A 20639-nucleotide genomic window follows, 5' to 3' on the forward strand; every position below is an offset into this window, starting at 1 on the left:
GTATGGTTTGTCTTTAGCAACACATTTATCTGCTGATTCCCTGAAAAATTTATAGTTCTCTTTTCACTCCTTTTCTAAAATGCTATACTATCTACTTAGATTAGAAATCTAATTTTCTAATCATTGCTAAAGTGACGTAATCAATTACAGCCACTAAAACCCTTTCCTTATCTAGGCCAAAGAATTTGATTAATTTTAGTTCCCTTATATAATGATGACATTCTAATAGCTTGGTAGCTTTGTATACAAACTCTCCTGAGTGTCCAGTTGAAGGAAACTTTATGTAATAAGTGTTATCAGAAAAATTCAGATAGCATCATTTTCATAGTAGACTTTGGCTCCCTTACAGTTTATAATGCCAGCTTACTCTACAGTTACTTAGCCACTGAGCTAAAGACCAAGAACCATACTTGCTCTGTGCTTTGTGTGAGGCCAGTGTACTTTTTGATAGATTTGACAAAAGATGTCATCCCAGAACCAGTTAAATATTCTTCATAAATTCAAGGGTATACTCTTTTCCACAATGTCTTCAGAAGAACTTCTAAATTCTCTGGATTCTTTTGATGCAAGAGAAGATGATGTGTTCCTGGTTTCATATCCAAAATCTGGTAAGTTTGTTTTAAAACATCTTTAAAAATATAGAAATGCAATAATAATAAGATATAAAGCATTCATTTTTGCCAAACCTTTATCTTGCAGAATTTTACCACAGTGAATGCTAATTAAAAATTTTGATATTAATAAGCTAAAAATGTGCCTTGTGGGAAATTCAGTTGGAAAATGTAAAGCATCACTATATTTTTGTTTCCATTTTATTCATGAAGACATATAGATATTGATAGATAAAATAAGCATAATATCTGTAACCTTATAAAGTTCTCATCATACTTTGCACCAGACATAATGGTAATGAAATAATGTTTGTCCGATTTATATACTTAATGATTGACTTCTAGAGAAATAATAGTTTTTCTTCTAGTCTAAAAGAAACATAAATATTTTTATTGTTCAAGGTATTTTACTTCAAAGTTTGTTCCCACTTTGAAGAGTATACATCCATGAAGAGATAATTATTATGAATAATTAATCAAAATTAGTTGCCTGTTATTTTGGTTTTGAGAGGTGTCCAGGGTACATACTATGCAATCGCTTGCTGCTATTTTCAGAATAGCGGACATGTGGAAATGGGCACACACCTGCTGGAATGAGTTCTGCAAATAAGAGCTGGAGCTCCCTTTGAGTTGCATGAGCCTTGTGTTCCCTCATCTGAAGCCCAGAAAGGCCCGTGCAAGGAAGACTCAGAGTTCACACTGGGCAGTTTTTCCAGGGTGCTTTTTGAGAATAAATACAAACTACACACATCTGTGTATGTGCATTTATATCTGTATACATAGAACTATTGTTTGTCCTTAAATAACTCAGGGTAGAGTTGAAATGTAATAGGTTACTCTGTGAGGAAATATATGTTATCTTAAATGACATGTTAGTTTAGAAAGTGATTTATAACACTTTAAATGTTCTTAGAGCAGGTAGCTAACTTATACCATATATAAGCCACCATAAATAGCCTTCCACTACATATATTGATGCCTATAATTTGACATTTTCTGCCATCTGCAAAGGTGCTAGGAGGTCCCCTTCAGGACCACAAAGCTTTGCATATTCCCTCTCCTTCATCAAAATAAATCAGTATGTTCTGTTAAAATAATACCACTATCACTGCTATATGAGTCACATTTATATGAATACTATAATTATAAATATTTAAGACTTGCATTATAATTTAAAATGGTCTTAATACTGAGACATACAATGCAAATGGGAGTACCGTTTAAATACTCATGCAACTATAGATTTGTTAATATTTTATCTCATGGAAATTACAATGAGATAAATGAAGATAAGGCCTGATTTAAACTCTTTGGGAACAGACATTGCTTTCAAATGTACCCCTCCCTCCCTGCAAACTTCTATTTCTCTACTCAATTTACTATTATCAACAACACTTGTGCACATTCACCATTTGCTTCATGTGAACATTAAATTGTTTTCCTTCCAGATTCCATGGTAGGAGTCTTGTGTTTCTAGGATGCTTGAAAACAGCATCCATTCATTGTGCAGACGCTTCGTGTAACTACTATTGATCTGCACATAAACAAAAATAAGATTCGGTGTTTATCTTCAAGAGAGAAAGGGCAGATAAGAACGGGAGGAGTGGCACCTATCCTCCGGCGCGGGGTGGATTCCAGCAGAGGGGAGAGCTGGGTGCATGTGGGGAGACACAGGGACAAGAGCAACTCTGCAGGTGGTGGGGACTGAAGAGACACTTTATGCAAGGGGAAGATGCACAAGCTTGCAGGACCAGAACACACCTTACATGGAAAGATCTGTGTGAACTTGCCACTTGCAGAAGGGTCCAGGGGTGAGTCGCAGCATGGAAGAGCATCTCAACCCACAGAAACAGCACGTGCAGTGTTCACGCTCCTTTGCGCTCTTTCAAATGTAATTCTACCTATAAAATGAATTGGCATCGCAAATATTTCCACAAGTTTCAGTGGGTGTCAGGAGGTAATAATAACTACAGTTATATAGTATTAATACAATTAATACTATTCACTGCTTTTACGACATGCCAACTTTCTATATTCCTTTCACCAAGAGTGACATTTAATTAAAATTGCATTTTATTTTGTTTTTGTGTGAAGGCACTCACTGGGTTGCAGAAGTCATTGGGAGCATTCCCAACGCTAAAATTACTCTAACATCGCCCATTGAATTTGGAGACATTTCCAAATTTGAAGAGCTAAAAATGTATTCTAAGAGAAGAGTAATTCCAACGCATTTGAGCTATGACATGCTACCCAGGAATATTAAACAAAACCAATGCAAGGTAAGGCCTAGGGTAAAGAGCACAGGGTCGGGAGTCTGACAAAAATGGGCTTTGATTCTTAATCTGTCACATGGCTTGAAGGTGGCAGAGCAAATGCTACTTATATTCATTATGTTACCTATCAAATTTGCAAGATATGATATAGGAAAAGAAAAGCAAATAAATTATAAAATACTCCCGAATAGTTACTGCAAGCCATTTTAAAAGGGTACACACTATTATTTACAAAGTATTGTAATTTCAAAGAAAATTTTCTATTTTTCATCTTTCTTATTCAAATTTATTTTTTCATAGAGAAATGCTTATGGGGTAAGGGTAAGTAGAGCCATGTTTTTAGATCCATTTATACTGACTAATCTCAATTTAGTTAAAATATGCATGCACATGCATAAAAACATACTAGATGTAGTACGTGCCAAGTGATTTTCTGCAGGTTACCAGTAGGGCTGAGTTGTATTTTCTTTAGAGATGTGTGCATGAGTAATATTTTTAAAAAAGAAGAAGCAGAAGATACTTGAACAGCAAAGGCAAGATACAAATGACAGCTGTAACAAGCTCCTGGTAATGAAACCTCTTCAGACGTCAGCCTATTCTAAACATAAAAACACAACAGCCTACCAGTCAAGTGTGTGTGAATCACATCTGATCTTCCTAAGATTGCAGCTCTGCGACCACAGTGCCTCTGTGCACACCATCTACTCTTCTGCCCACATGAAAGTAAACATCATCAACCAGAGGGAAAATGTCATGGAGATTTGCTTTCATCCCCAGCAAATCTGTCAGAACAGGGGAAGATGGATCACTCAACCGATCATTTTCATTTCAGACAGACCATTTCTAAGGCAGGGAGGGAGGCAGGGAAGAGGGGGAGCAGGGGAGGGCAGGGGAGGAGGAGAGAGAGAGAAGCGGTGGAGCAGAGGCCTCTGTAAGCACAATGACCCTTACTCAGGGTAATGCAAACACACTGATAACAGACAGCTATATGACTGTCGAGTATCGAGCTACGTGTTTGTACGTGTGCTCATGACAACGGCAAGGGGAGGCTTTTCTCCTTTTATAAGTACAGAAAGTACTTATGGTTACTTCTTAACCATCATGCTGAGGGTAGAGGCTTAAAGTAAAGCACTGTCAGGATGTCCCTCCCCGGGGACTGAACCTCTCCAGTTGTCCCTACTCCTGACAGCCTGACTTGTCCTCTGCTGCCGATGGCCCCTGAGAGCTCCAGACAGGACAAGCCTTTCTGGCTCCAGCCTGGCCTGTCAGATACCTCGTTCCTCCCCCAGTCTTTTCCTGCCAGCTCTCAACTCGACTTGGCCTTCTATATTTTCTTCTGAATTCTTATTTCAGCTTTTTTGTTTGTTTGTTTGTTTCTGAACTCTCTGGTGGGAAATGTATGTTTTCCAGCTCATTTCATGATTTTTTGTTTAATATTTGACACCTACAGGACCGCTCTGCACTTGCTGCATTGCACCCAACCCCCTCCAATAATTCTTGTGATTTCTTTGAGCACATTGTGCGATGAAATACGCTTTTGTGGGTTGCATTGTCATCCCCAGTAGAGGATAGAGACATGCAACTTGTGGGGGAGGAGGTCTCTGAAGGCCCTAAAACTATTTTCTATGCCAAAATAAATAGGCCCAACTGATAGGCTGAGGTTTAAATTTCTTTCATTTTATCCTTTTTGGTTAAGGCCATGGATTTTTAAAACTGGGCTCTTTGAGTCTTGGGTTATGGGGATCCACTCAGAGGCCTAGAGGATATGTTGGGTTCTTCCACAGTTCACTCTTGGGATAAATAGAGGACATGATGGTAGCAGGGGTGGTGGGGGAGGCGACATTCCTTTCGTACACAGTGGCCTTTACATCCCTCAAGGAAAGAAGAGCAGGTGTTGTTCATCAGGAGCACACAGCCCTGGACTATGAACATGACACAGAAAGGCAGGACTCAGGGTGACTTGGCAAATTCCTTCTTACCTAAGTACAATTAATTTTTTACCCTGACTGTCAATTAAACACAAGTAGAACATCTGGTACTGGTGTGGTAGTGACTAGGATCAAAGATAGCCTTGTCACACCCAGCCTGTCACACTGGCTTTCTGTGGTTAAATGTATGTGCCTACTGCCCCTTATCCTTCTCTGATTATAGCCCTCAAAGGTAATTGCCCTTCTTCACCTGACTATGAATTTTGAGAGGGCTGGAACCATTTCTGTTTTGCTCATCATTATATTCCTTGGACCTGGAGCACTGTACACTGCCTTCTATAAAGGAGATACTAAATGCCTATTTATTGAATTGAATTAAGTTGCACTTATAGTATTCATAGAAATTGGGAGCATATCTCAGATTCCCTGCTCCTTTGGGGACTAAATTGTAGCAAAAGGAGATGCCCAAATAGTATTTTTCCTGTAAATAAGAATAGATGGCTGGGTGCAGTATACACACATGCCTTCAATCCCAGCACTTTGGGAGGCCAAGGTGGTTTGGCCTCTCTTGAGGTTAAGAGTTCAAGACCAGCCTGGGCAACATAGAGAGACCTGTCTTTATAAAAAATTAAAAAATAAGCTGTGTGCTTATAGTCCCAGTTACTCAGGAGACTCACACAGGAGGATCCCTTGAGTCCAGAGTTTGAAGTGATTACAATGAGTTATGATGATGCCACTTCACTCTAGCAGGGGGACAGAGCATGACCTTGTCTCAAAAACAAACAAAAAATAAACAATTTGCAAGAAATCTTATTATATGTATATCAGTTTCATAATATATGGATATTAGAAAAGTAATTTTGTCCTATGAGTAGGAAAGTTTTCTCCATGGCAACCCCTAAAAGATAGGACCAAACTTATTGCATAAATTTAAAAAGTATGGTTGGTACACTGGCGGCGTAGCATCACCGGGAAGCTTATTGGAAATGTAGGATGTCAGGCCTCGTCCTGGGCCTCCTGAATGAGAATCTGCATTTTCACATGATCCCCTGACAATTCTTACACCCATTAAGTTTTGAGAGACACTGGCCTAACTCTCTGTTTAATCATCAGCCGAAGCTGGCAAAAATGACTGCGATTTGCACAGGTTAAGTTCAGCTGCTGCTTTCTTTTAGGAAATGTTTTGTATTTGGGTTATTGCCATCCAAGAATAAATTAATTTTTTTAAACAGATAATCTACATCATTAGGAATCCAAAAGATACAGCTGTTTCTCTGTTCCACTACTACAGAGATAACCCTAATCTCCCCTGCATCGAGACGTGGGCTGCATTTTTAGAACTATTCCTGAGAGGAGATGGTAAGTCTAAAAATGATTTTCATTCCTAACGTACAGTGGACTTTCTCACTCAACACGAAAGCACTTTTCCAAGAGTGCAAATGGGTCTTAACTGTGTGTTTTCTGAAGGGCATCAACTAGCTTATTCTAGTCTTATTCTTTTATCTTTGTTAAGCAAATTCTTTCTCACTTTGCTTTTTCATGGTCTTTCTTACTACCTGTGGTTAGTACCTATTAATGGTCATTTATTGAGCTGATTTTAACCTTTCCAAAACAGAGAATAATTCTGTACAAACACACATTATCCGTCTTTTATACGTATATGCACACACAGTATCAGTCTTTTCAGTGACATGGTTATGGACCGATTGGAGTATAGAAATTTATAGCTAGAACCTGAACAGGTAGCCTGAAATGTGTCCTGTACATACCAGCCTGGAAATTAAAACAAATCAGCAAAAAATACACAAACACACACACACATACGAATCCCCCAAACATACAAATAAATAAACTATGAAATAATCAGTTTGTAGAAACTAAAGGAAGTACTTTATCTGGAAAATGTCATCATGGAACTTGATGTCACTGAGCTGCCCCGCACACGCTGGTGCTGCACCACCTACGAATTTATTCCCTTTACCCCGACTCAGTGGTGTCTGAAGCACCGAAAAAAGGCAAACTATGCTGAGTTCCAAATACTTTCATTAAACAAAAATAAATATGCAAATTTTAGAAGATAAATAATTGATGAGATGATGTGTACCCCACCCCACCCCCCAAATCCTATTTCTTACTGGACTTAGAGTGGATCTTTTTATTTGCTAATTTTGTCTTTTTCCCTGCACATTGTTAAACTGTTATTTTTTTCATTTATTTGTTCAGCAAGCATAATTTTAACCTGAGGACATTGGCAACCCACCAGCAACAGGTTTATACATTGTTTTGCTCTATTCCCACTAGAATATGCCTTCTAAAGAAGAATTTGCCTCTTTCTCATCTATATTCCTCCTTAACTTTCCACGAATGTCACACATTTGGTGGAATCATAAGATTTCAAGAGTGACAGGTTAGAGTTTATCTGCTCAAAACCCCTATCTGATGTTTGAATCACCCCACAACATCCCCCAGGGTTGTATGGGCTAAGCTTGAAAGTCTTAACTCTGTAAACAGATTCACTGCCCCTACAAAGCATCTTGGAAATGCTGAGATATTATAAAAAACAGTCTTATCATCTACTTCATACTGATTGTATGATTAGAGACTTAGCTAGGTACTGGGGAAACACTATCTCATTTCTTCCTCACTTGAACTATGAAGTAGATATTATGATCTTTATTTTACAGGTGAGGAAAATAAAAACCTTGTCACAGATGTGGAAGTAACAAGGAGCAGAGTCAAGATTTAAATTTAGGTGCCAGCTCCAAATTCTTTGCCTTCACCACTGTAGCCATAATTCATCCGTCCCCTCCACCCCCCAAAAAATTCTGATCATTAATTCTTCTTCCACATGATAGGGTTCTAAATATTTGAAGATAGTTAGCATGCCTTACTCCACCTCAGTTCCATTTTCGGAGTGAGCAGGGTTTAAATACATAAATTGAAAAAAAACAAAACAGAGTCTGCTTTTCCTCATGACAAGAAATGCTGCTTTCTCTCTCATCATCATGCTCTGCGGTTCAGCATCCCTCTCTCATGGCTGCGTGAACTAGTTTCACCACGTCTCTGTTACTGTGCAGTGACCAAAAGGCAAAGCACATTGTGGGTGTGACCTCACCAGGGCAGGGTACAGTAGGCCTAGCCCCACTGCTGTTCTTGAGATTACTTTTCTGTGCATGTATCCACAGAAAGGCCCGCTAAGGTCAGAACTCAGCGCTGCTCACCGGCAGTCATGGAGCATCTGACTTTATTACCACCATGTTCTCAGGAATCATAGCAGAATGTCCAGGAGGGGCAGGGTGGAGGTGGAAAAATATTCCAGGTGATTCTTTTATATCTTCTTAGGAGAATAAATAGACTTTTAGTTGTAAAAGTCTATTTACAACTACTGGATTTTTCTTGCCAATATTCTATAGCTGGGTGATTGATCCTGGGCAAACCCTTTCACCCCCAGGAATAGTCACTGAATCACTAAAGATTTTAAAATAAATCTATTTGGATGAGAACCATAATTTCACTTTTCAGTTTACTTTCCTGGTCGTGTGTGTATGTGTTACCTGCATGTGACTATGTTTCAGAGATGTTCTTCAATGAATTTTTGAAGGGAAGGTTGATTCTTTTGTCAACGAGAATATGGTCTCATACAAAGAACAGGCGATGGAGGCGGAAGGCCTGGTATCAAGTCCTGACTGTACCCATTTCCTGTGTGCCTTTGGACAAGCAGTGTAACCATTCTGTCTACATTCCAAATATAAAATAGGACTAATAGAATGATCTGTTCCCAGGTTTGTTAAGATAGGCTGAAATCTGCTATAGAAATTATAGTGAGCAAGGCCTTTGACCCCATATAGGTTTGCTGAAAAATCACTGACATAAGGCAGATTGATTAATAGAAGAAAATAAGACATTCCAATTTATTTCACGTGTTTGCCTGGGAGCTTTCAGAGTGAAAACTCAGCTTCTCAGTGAGGGACAGAAGTTTTCAAACAATGGGGCTTGGATTGTAGCTAAATTGGTTTTTGGTGGCAGGACGGGTTATAGGAGGGAGAAAGGAAGGTTTGCTAGCCAAGGTGGGCATGTTATGCATGTTGAAACCTTATAGGGAGCAAGCCTCCAAGAGAAGCGATGGTAAATGTTTCTTTTCAGACCTTAAAGGAAATGAGTTAATCTTTCCTAGATTGAGTAAGTAAAGACCTGGCTGGATTAATGGAGATTCTCTATAGATGAAAATTTCCACTGTCAAAAGACAACATTGCCTCCTTTCTTCTGTCTTCTGGACTTATTGCAGTCATTTCAAAATACGTCAAAGAAATATATTCTGGGGTAAAATATTCCTAATGGCCTTCAAAATAGACTTACTTGTTAATTCTACAGACACAGAAAACTTCTAAATACAGTAGACCCTCCATAGCTGACTATTTTCCTACACTGGTCACCTCCTTAAGTTGCCCTACTTTTCATAGACCAGACATGTACCACATGCACATTATCAGTACAGCAGGCCTCGTTCCTCATGTTGTCCACCTCCGTGTGTCCACCAGTTTGTTACAGTGGCCAACTTACCGATGTTCTACTGTAGTTTCACACCAGGATAGAAATGTTGCAAGTAGGTTGTCTAAAGAGATTATTTTACAACTGGGGCATCGTGATGTCCTGTGCCCATTATAAAAGTTATAGATTACAGTACACCAGACATAGATAGCTAGTCATTTATATAATCGTCTACCTTTCACATAGTACGTAAATACATGTTAGTTGTTCAAGTTAAACAGTAACCATTAGTGGTGTTGTAATATAGCCCTGGCAGATTAATATCCCAAGAAAACTATTATCTTAGCACTTTGTTCTTTTTTTCTCCTATAACTCCTTCTCAAGTCTTATGTCAGTGCTGTGTTTCCTATGTTAAAGAATCCCAGGGAGTGGTGCTTTTCTGCACAACCACCCTGTCTCCAGAGTGCTTTCTAGAAATTTGAAGCTAAGATGCTCATTATAGGCCAATATGGGAGAGGGATAGAAGGTTTGCAGAAAGCATGGCAGGTTTGAAGTAGCTGATGAGAAGCATTGACTGTGTTAATGTGGCCTTGGTGTAAATGCAGAGTTGTATAAATTTCTCCAGCAGTGCTCTGCACCAGCACAAAAGAAGAAAAAGATGAAGTGTTTTGATTTAATACTGGGTGTCTAGTTAAGAGATTGAAATAAGCAATCAACAGGCAAGAAAGTTGAAGGTTTTGGCAAGAAAATTGTTGAGGGCATGAACAAGAGAAAGAAAGGAAAGATGGAAAAGTACCAAATGGCCAGAAGAGGGTATTATGAAAGGGATTCATTTAAGTCTCCCCAGCTGAGGGTGAGACCTGAGATGAACTGCAAGAAGATTGTGATCTAAAGTCAGAGTCTTCTGTGGACTAAAGGAAAAGGCCAGAAGGTCAACATATGGTTGACATAAGGAGGGAAAGAGTGATAGTCACATAATTCTCAAAGAAGCCTGGATTCTGTGGGAGTGGAGAGTTTCCAGGAAGCAGTGAGATTTCTGGCTCACTCTTCAGACCCTTCAACACATGGACTGGGCAGGAGTGAGCAACCACTATTCATCATGTTGGGGCAAAGGGAAGGTTCTCTGAAAAATCAACTCATGATAAAGCAATCTAACAAGAGAAAAGCTTCTTTGTTTCAATGTATACATATACACAGGAAGCTTCAGAATGAAAACTCAACTCCCCATTGGGATTCAGAAGCTTATATGCCTTTCTGATAAAATGGGCTGTGGGAGTGGAAAAGAGGAATTCTACTGAGAGACAATAAAGAATTGCCAGGGGGCTGGTGCCTGTGGCTCAGTGGGTAGGCCGCTGGCCCCATATACCAAGGGTGGCGTGTTCAAACCCGGCCCCGGCCAAACTACAACAAAAAAATAGCCAGGCGTTGTGGCAGGTGCCTGTAGTCCTAGCTACTCAGGAGGCTGAGGCAAGAGTCGCCTAAGCCCAGGAGTTGGAGGTTGCTGTGAGCCGTGTGATGCCACGGCACTCTACCGAGGGCTATAAAGTGAAACTCTGTCTCTACAAAAAAAAAAAAGAATTGCTAGAGAGAACAAATGGAAGGAACAAGATTAATAAATGATTCTCTTTGGAATTTAAATGAGACCCAGGGGTGGGAAATTATCTTGTTAGGTAGTCTGTTCAGGTGTTGTAACAATCCTGGTCTTACAGGGAAGGGAAGAAAACAGCAGTTGTTCTCCTACTTGGGTCTGGATCTCCGATGGGTAAAGAAACTTCAGTGATTCAGGAGAGTTGCTGGTGTGGTGGTGGGTGTCCGAGGTGAAGGTAGTGGGTCAGAAAGACCTCATGCCTTCTGCAGTCTGTCAGTGTCAAAATGCCGTATTTTGGCATAAAAAGATTTTTAATTTCCTTGAAGGGGCTCTCAGGGACGGAGTCACTTTGGATAGATGAGAAAGGTCGATTGAGGCTTACATCAAGGCTAGGAGGTGCTGGGATAATTCTATGCTTAACCAAAGTGTAACAGAGGGAATGGCCTGAAACAGGGTAAAATGTTTTATAAATTGTCTCTTTAACCCCCACCACACTTTTTTTTGGAATTAAAAAAATCTGTATCCCTGCTCAAGGCTGTAATTCAGAGGGGTAGGAGAGTGTTTTTTTGTTCTTTGTACCCACAGGAAGTGGCTCAAGGAAGGTATTCTGGCAAGAGGTCATGAGGTTATCTTCACTGGAGATGCTGTAATTAAATAGCAATAGACCAAAGCTGAAAAGTCCTTTTAAAAGCTCTGCATTTCTGCTTATAGACAGGACAACGGCCCTTTAAGATGGGAGTTGACCATCATCCTCATTTGCCAGCAAATTAATACACTTCTCTTTCCTTTTCCTAAAACCAGTTATTCTGATTCTTCTCATGCAGCCTCAGGGACAAGTGCTGAACTTTTCATAACAAAAGAATTTGGAGAAAACCATTTCCCAGAAAAGGACCATTTCATATTTCTATTTTGGAAGCTATAAAGCCACAGGTATACAACTAACTGGACAGTGGAGATTCTGATTTATCAAAACTATCATTTTAAAATTTTAACCCTTTAAAAAATCTTTTCAAATATATTAACAGTCTTTCTTTTTAGTACACTTCCTAGTAAGGAAGGAACAAGCAGCCAACTTCTTTAAGTTCTTTTGGCTAGTTTAAGTCTTTTTGAAACAAGGTGAGGTATGAATGAATTAGTTAATAATAGAATAGCTGGCTCTCAACTTACCATCTGGCTATGGCTCCAAAAGTTCATCCTTAAATCTATTTTGAGGCATTTCCTACTGAAACATTAAAATGGGAGACCAGTCTTCCCACTCACCAGTGTTTACATCTGGGAAAAAAACTGGCCATTCTTAGAAGATGAACCTCTTATCAGTGACATGGTAATTTGGGTAATTCTAAGACAAGGTATTACGTAAGTCACTGAAACAGCCTAAGACGACTGATAACTACAGACTGTAACAGGTCAGCTTTTTCAAGAACCTGTTCTTATAACATATAACCTGTGGGCCCCTGGGACAGGGCTCTTAAATGGCACCTCAGTAGTTTGGGAAATTCCTGTTTTAAAAATACATTATGGTTATTTTCTTGCCCTTTGTTTCTTCAAAAGCAGAAGCCATGAGAAATTGCAGTTAGTTTGGAGGTAATTACATTTCAATTTATTCAAAGCTTTAATGTTTGAAATGTGTGCCATGATGTCTGGAAGACACTAATGGCTTAATAGATGTTTATTCAATGAATCAAAAATCAGCAGATCTTCTGAAAATCACTAGTAGATTAGCTCTTTTATGTTTGGGGCGTTAGGTAGAATTGAAACCTTGGATAATAAGTTGCATGGAATGATGTATATGTAGTACTTTAAATTACTATGTTTTATACTTTAGATTTCAAGCTAGTTGACTTTTTGTGATGACAAGAAGTTGCTCACTTTTGATTCTTAATCATCACTGCTGAGGAGGTAATTTTTCATGACATTATTTTACTTCTAAGTCCTGGAAGTTTTCTAAGACTGTTATTTAACAACAATAAAGAGATAAAAAAAAAAACTACAGATAAATCCCTAAGATTATATTTTTCAGCCTTAAACTAAGTGATTAGAATCTTTCTTTAATAGAATTTTATAAACTTTTTATGCTAAGAGCCTATAATTATGAAAAACATGTCACATTTCCGGAAGAAAATGATAAATTCTAAATGTTTCCCTATTTCTCCTAAGAGCCAAAGCAGTAATCAGAATAAAATTATTAGAAAAATATGTACCTTTTTATTTTTATTGCCTTTTTTTTCAAATGGTAGAAGAATATTTGCTAGAAAGAGGAGATAAAACACCAAGCTTATAAAAGACATGGCCATCCTCCAAGTTCATATCAAAAGATTGTATTTAGTTGAAACAATAGTGGCATTGAGCTCTTATAGGGAGAACTGTCACTCCAGAGTCTATGTCTGAGCCTTACTTTGACTTCTTCTTTGAAGTAAGGAGAACCCAGAGACGCAAAGCCACCATGTTTAACATTAACCCGACAATTCACTTTTCTTCCAGTGGTGTATGGATCCTGGTTTGATCATGTTTTAGGCTGGGAAAAGCACAAAGACAATAAAAACATCCTAATAATATCCTATGAAGAAATGAAAAAAGTAAGTGTTCCCAAATGTTTTGACAATCAACATTTAAATTATATTAAGGTAAAACAGGAAATCAATTAATGAATTCAGCTTTTAGGTTTCAGGGAAGGAGTTTGGTGTTTTGATAAGAGTTTTACCTATTTTTTATTTGCTTCTTGCTCAGGATATTTCTAAAAGCATAAAGAAAATGACTACTTTCCTTGATATAAACGTGAGTGACAGTGAAATTAATAAGATTGCTTGGAAAACATCATTTAATGAAATGAAACACAATGCAGCCAAAGAAAATCATGATACAAATCACACCATCTGTGCTCTGACATCTAACAGGAACCTGGTCTTTAGGAAAGGTAAGCCAGAAAGCCAGATGGTACTTTGGGGCTCAAATTTGGAAGCAGCTTATTTTGCCCCCCGACTTTTTTTTTTTTTTTTTTTGTAGGATTTTCTTTTCTTTCTTTTTTTATTTCAAACTATGTCCCAGGTACAAATGTTCTTGTTCACGTGTATCTATTTTTTTCATGTTTGAACCAGAGTTGTAAATGTGCCCATCAGATAGTATTCAAATGTGTCACCCAGAGAGTGTTCATTGTATCTGTTAGATAGGTTTTTGCCCCTCTCCCTCATCCGTCCATTTGCTGCTTAATTTCCATAGTTTCACTTCCCTTTGTACACGTGTGTTCATCAGATTTAATCTTTTGCCATTTTTAGTTTTTCATTTCATCTTCACGTACTTCATATCTTGCACAATGGATTGCATCTCGTCACCCCTTAGTGAAGGTTAATTGAATGACATTCTTGAATTGTATTCCGTTCAGAGTTGAGATTTCCATGCCCCCTTATGAGGCAATCAAGAGGGAGATGCACACAGAACAAACAGATGGAAACAATAAGGCAGTTTGAAGAATGCACCTCAGGTCTGCAGCCTGGTCCCTTTGCTAATATTACCTTGAATTATAAACTTACCCACTTAGTCACAGCAAATCGAAAGCAGTCCTCTTCCTCACTGGGACAGCCACTGGAGTGTGGTGGGGCTAAGGACACTCACTCTCTCTAGGAGACAGAAGGGAGCTAGGGAGTATGCTCAGTGCATTTCTCCAAACTCACCAATCAGAAAAATCACCCTCCAGAACTAAGTAAGGGGTTGGGAGGGGAGCTGGGATTGTTATCTAAGGAAGTTGTCCGCATGGAAACATATAAAGGAGATAAACTTTTCCCACTAATACCTGAGGTTTAACATAGAAGTAAGTTAGGTACCTCTAAATATAAAATTGTTCTGTGTAAATTTTTATCCAGATCTGGGGGGAAAATATTTTAATATAACTTAACAAAGGCAAACTTTTCTGCATTGATATACTCAGGTTTCTTACCAGAAAACCCATATTTGTTTTCCTTCTTTGGCCCAACTGGATTTAATTCACTCTGAAGTAAAGACTTGCCAATTCGTATAGAGCAGATACTGTGTTAACTTTGCAAATTATTAGGTTAGGGTGCCAGCCACATGCACCGAGGCTGGCGGGTTCGAGCCCAGCCTGGGTCAGCTAAACAAGGACAACTGCAACAAGAAACTAGTCAGGCGTGGTGGGGGGCACCTGTAGTCCCAGCTACTTGGGAGTCTGAGGCAAGAGAATCACTGAAACCCTAGAATTTGGGGAGATTGCTGTGAGCTGTGATGCCATAGCACTCTACCTAAGGTGATGTAGTGAGACTCTGTCTCAAATAAAATAAATAAATAAATGAAAGCATTCATTCTAATGCATTTGAATTCCGTTCATAATTGTTTTCCTTGTGCTGAGTCTAAGCCCAGAAAGTTAACAGTGAAAATAAACTTGCTAACTCTAGTCTACCACAGGTAGGTGACAAGTAAGGAAATGAGCATTACAAGTCCCAGGGCCCATACATGTTGAAAGTTAGGGGAGAATTGCAGGAGCAGGGAAAAGTGTATGGACAGGATGCATGTTACAGTGTTGCTTACTGTAATGAAAATCTAGTATGCACTCACATAACCACTAATCAGAAACTTAAATTACTGAAAATTACAGAAAATAATATAAGAATACCTAGCATTTCCTGAGTGTTTCTTATGTGCCAGGCACATTACTTGGTTTAACTTACTTAAATGTGACCACAGATTTGAGGATGGTATTCACACGATCTACCTTTCACTGAGACATCAAACACCTGAATAAGTTGCCCAAAGTCACAAAACTAATAAAAAGTAGAGTTGAGATCTGAATTCAAACAGTCTCATTTATTTGTCTTCTCTCTTTTATTCTTATTTAGTCTAGCAGAGTTGGACAGTTTTGCTTATCTTCAAAAGCCAACTCATAGTTTTGTGGATTTTTTTTTTCAGTTTGATTATTTTGTTTATAATTTCTATTATTCCCTTCCTTCAGCTAACTTTTGTTATGGCTTGTTCTTTTTCTCTAGTTTCTTGAGGTGTAAAGTTGTTTATTTGCCATCTTTCTTCTTTTTTTTTTTTTTTGTCTATTTTTATAGTTATAAATTTTCCTCACAGTACTGCTTTTGCAGCATCCCATAAGTTTTTATTTTTATTTATTTTTATTTTTTTGAGACAGAGTCTCATTTTGTCACCCTTGGTGGAGTGCTGTGGCATCATGGGTCACAACAACCCCAAACTCTTGGCCTCAAGAGATCCTCCTGCCTCAGCCTCCCAGGTAGCTGGGACTACAGGTGCCGGCCACAATGCCCATCTAGTTTTTTTTCTATCATTAGTAGAAACAGGGGTCTCTGTCTTGCTCAGGCTGGTTTCTAACTCCTGAGCTCAAGTGATTATCTGGCCTTGGCCTCCCAGAGTGTTAGGATTATAGGCGTGAGCCACTGTGCCCAGCCCAGCCTGTAAGTTTTGGTGTGTTGTGTTTCCATTTTCATTTGTCTGAAGATATTTTAAAATTTCCGTTTTATTTCTTCTTTGACTCATTGGTTGTTCATCATACTCAATCCAACCATAATTATTATTGTATACATATAAAATATGATGAAAGAAAGAATGAAGATTAATTGTGTGATTTTTTTCTTTTTTTTTGAGACAGAGTCTCAAGCTGTCACCCTGGGTAGAGTGCCGTGGCATCACAGCTCATAGCAAACTCAAACTCTTGGGCTTAAGCAATTCTCTTGCCTCAGCCTCCCAAGTAGCTGGGACTACAGGCACCTATCACAACACTCGGCTATTTTTGATTGTAGTTGTCATTGTTGTTTGGCAGGCCTGGGCTGGATTCGAACCTGCCACCTCCGGTGTATGTGGTTGATGCGCTAGCCACTGAGCTATAGGTGCTGAGCCAAATTGTGTGATTTTTAAATGTAGCTTATATATTTGTATGTTTCCAAAAGAAAACATTTGGGAGAATGTATGTCAGCAGATCTGTTAGTCTTGTTATCTGGGTATATTTCCTTGATTTTTAAATCTTCTTTTGCTTACATGTATTTTCCATATTGTACATATACAACTAATATATTATTTTTAATACAATTTTCTCTTTCATAAAGTAAAAGAAAGTCAGTGAAAGTGAACGAAAAAATTAGAAACAAGACAAGTAAACAAAAGTCACTGCATATGAGGGAAGACAGCAGTGGTGCTGGAAAACTGTTAAAGAAACCTGAACAGAGAACTAGGAAAACCCAAAGAATAATGATAAGCACATTCATACCTTGTTGAATGATGCTTTGCTTTATTACACTTTAAAGACATTGCGTTTTCTTTTCTTTTCTTTTTCTTTCTTTTTTTTTTTTTAACAAATTGAAGGTTTCTGGCAACCTGCATCAAACAAGTGTATTGCTGCTAAATAAATCCAATAGCATGTGGTGACCTCGTATCTCTGTGTCACATTTTGGTGGTTCTTGTAATATTGCAGACCTTTTCATTATTGTTATATATTTTGTGTTGATCTGTGATCAGGGATCTTTAATGTAATAATGTTATTATTATTGTAGTTGTTTTGAGGTGCCACTAACTACGCCCATATGTGATAGTGAATTTAATCAATAAATGTTGTATGTTTTCTGACTACTCCATCAAACAGCTATTCCCCAATCTCTCTGAGCCTCCCTGTTTCCTGACACACAATAATACTGAAATAAGGCCAATTAATAACCTTACAATGTCCTCTAAGTGTTCAAGTGGAAGGAAGAATCACATGTTGCTTGTGTTGAAGCAAAAGCTGGTAATTGATTAAGCTTAGAGAGGAAGGCATATTAAAAGCTGAAATAGGCCAAAAATGTAGGCTTCTTGCACCAAACAGCCAAGTTATGAATGCAAAGGAAAGGTTCTGGAAAGAAATTAAAATTGCTACTCTAGTGAATACACGAATAAGGAAGTGAAACAGGCTTCTTGCTGATACGGAGAAAGTTTTAGTGACCTGAATAGAGAATCACACCGCCACAACATTCCCTTAAGCCAAAGTCCACTCCAGAGCAAGGAGATGATTTTTTTTCAATGTTGTGAAGGCTGAGAGAGGTAAAGAAACTGGGAAAAAGAGACGGTAGAGAATAAATGTATATGCCTTGTAAGGGAGGTGCATGTAGACCTCAGGGATAAAGCTTCTGAGACCAGAAGTGGCAAAAGATCCTGGGGGCAAGGTCCAGGGTTGGGGTTTGGTGTAGTGCACATATGGAGGTGAAAAAGGCAGCCCTGAGGGCTGACCTTGTGGCCAAAGCTGAGGGCCATGTGTACAATCAGGAGAGTCTTATAGACTATGTGAAGTATGTATCTTATCTCAATCACCAAGTACCTATAACTTGTGTTGATAATTATGTAACTTGGTTTTTATGTTTTCAATTATCTTATCAACTTTATAAAATAAATGTCTTTAAAATAAGACCAATTACCTACCCCTAGAGTATGTTATCAGCTCAGCGTCTGCCGTGGAGATGTACAGGGAGGGAAATAAATGAAACATCATCATGTCCACACTGTCTGCTTTATGTTTTTGTCACGTTTAGGGGAGAAATGTCTTTGCCAGATATAGTAAAACCTATGACACTTACGTATTTTAAAATCTGCCTTCATTTTTAAGAAATAACTTTTTAAATAGCATAAATTAACACATAATCATTGCAGAAGAAGTTAGAAACAAATCAGCAAATGAAAAATAATCCCCTATCATCTTAACACCAAGAGATACCAAATGATCACATTTTATTATAAAGCTGGCAGATTTCTTTTGCAAATACAATACATTTAAATTTGTTCTTATCTAATACATTTCCAATTTTTCCAGGTGCAGTGGGTGATTGGATAAACTACTTTACTTCAAAGCAGAAGAGAGTATTTGATGAACTATTCACACAGAGAATGAAACACAGTGAACTGGCAAGGCACTTTGAAGATTACTTTAAATAGAATTGGGCAATGAAACCAGTTTTTAGTTTACACAATTCCATGCTTGGAGAATACATAAAAGTTTTCCTCCAATGTGGAATCCATTTTTTTTTTTTTTTGTGAGAAACAGACACTTTATGAATGTCATGTGTAAGAGACTATTATATTTGGTGATAGCAGAGAATTATTCATAAAAGGAAGTATAACATTTTTGAATGGCTGATTTGTATATCTGCTTTTAGGATGTTCAGTGTAGCAAGGTGATTACTTCTATTGAGAAAGAGCATATTATTTTAAGTGTTCTAAAAGCTGCATCCACGTATAACAATAGAGGTGAAGGGTTTCAAAAATAACAAATGTCTGGCAAGAATTTATGTTCTGCCCATTTGGATGATTATGATCTCTAGACAAACATTTTTATTTTAGTATTCCCTAATGCCTGTGTAGAAATAGTCTCAAGTGCCATCAAAACTATAATGGGGTAATGGCCTGAAAAAGGGTAAAAATGTTTTCATCTCACTAAAACTTCCCCTACTCTATTGAGGAATTAAAACCTGCATCCCTGCCTCAGGCCAGGGGCAATGGGTGTGTCCTTTGCTTTTTGTACCAGGAGATGTGGCTCCAGGAATTGTTCTAGCAGAGGTTACAAGATTGGCTTGGTTAAATGAGATGAATCAGAACCACCAAATATGGTTGAATAGCAATAGCCTAAAGCTAAAAAACCTTCCCTTTAAAATCTCTGTATTTCTGCTTAGAGGCAGGACATTGGCACTTTAAGATAGGAGTCTGACAACCCATCAATAATGAACTTCTCTTTCCTTCTCTTCAAACCACTTGTCCTTACTCTTCTGATATGGTCTTAGGGACAAGTCCCAACTTTTTGGTAACATATGATTCTACTAAGGTGGAAACCACTCAGGTAAATGATGTGAAATAATCACATTCCAACATTTTGGTGAGAAAGAAAAATGAAGATACTCTTTCACATTACATTTTCTTGTCACAATTTATTTACTTTATCTTTAATCAAGTCAATTCAATTACAAAATTTCTTATTTTTCAGTTTTGAAAGCATAATTTTCTTTGAAGTGTTTATGATTCTTTGCAGTATTTCGAATATATATGCATTCTCCCAAAAGCATTTCTAACAGTGATACAATGTCTATAATTCTTTCTCTCCTATAATGAATATGTTTCTATAGCTTTAGCCTAGAGGACTCTGTGATAAAATTTCAGTAAACTTATTTTAAGAGTATTTGTTTTAAAAAAGAGTATTTATTACCTAAATGGTAATCTATAAATTAGATCATATTGTTTACATTTGTCATAATATGTAACTCAAAGCTTAATGGGAAATAAAAATTTTATATTGTATATGACTCTGAGCTCTGAACTTAAAGAAACAGGCTGAGTTAGTTGTTTTAAATGCTTTGATTTTGTACCTTAATGTATTGTGAATCTTAGTAGGACTCCAAATTTGTTGGAGTCTTTTGTATCAGGTTTATCACAATTTGGTAAGAAATTAGATCTTCATAAATCTTATATATGTATATGTTTGTTGTAAATACGATATATTCTTGTTGGCTTCAAGCAATTCAGTTTTTTTTTTTGAAAATTAATAGTCATAGCATTTACTTGGACATCTCCCTTTCTTAAGTAACTGTGTTTTGCAAAATGCAATTGAGTGTGATCAAGTCTTCATGTTGGAGCTAAAATCATTTGCACCTGATGTTGTGGTTCAGGAAATGACAAAACCGTCAGAGTATCTAAAGAGGGTAGCAAGTGAAGACAACAATGACTGAAGTGTTAGGGGAACCAAATCCCATGAGCCTATATTGTCTTTTTTCAACAT

At 37.8% G+C, this 20639-nt stretch overlaps 1 protein-coding gene across 2 annotated transcripts; it reads left to right on the plus strand.

Moving 5' to 3' along the window:
* Positions 1–306: 306 nt before the first annotated feature.
* On the plus strand, positions 307–20639 carry LOC128562767 (sulfotransferase 6B1-like). 2 transcript variants are annotated; one of them, XM_053558070.1, is made up of 6 exons: positions 307–608; positions 2706–2890; positions 6045–6171; positions 13370–13464; positions 13616–13802; positions 16503–17469. In XM_053558070.1, exons 1-6 carry the CDS (start codon positions 464–466, stop codon positions 16550–16552), a joined length of 789 nt encoding a protein of 262 aa, XP_053414045.1. In that variant the 5' UTR covers positions 307–463; the 3' UTR covers positions 16553–17469. The 2 variants fall into 2 exon arrangements, with proteins under 2 accessions (XP_053414045.1, XP_053414044.1); XM_053558069.1 differs by lacking the exon at positions 16503–17469 and adding an exon at positions 18687–20639 and having other exon boundaries at positions 312–608.

This window comes from Nycticebus coucang, chromosome 12, assembly GCF_027406575.1.
Source record: "Nycticebus coucang isolate mNycCou1 chromosome 12, mNycCou1.pri, whole genome shotgun sequence".
NCBI classification, from domain to species: domain Eukaryota; kingdom Metazoa; phylum Chordata; class Mammalia; order Primates; family Lorisidae; genus Nycticebus; species Nycticebus coucang.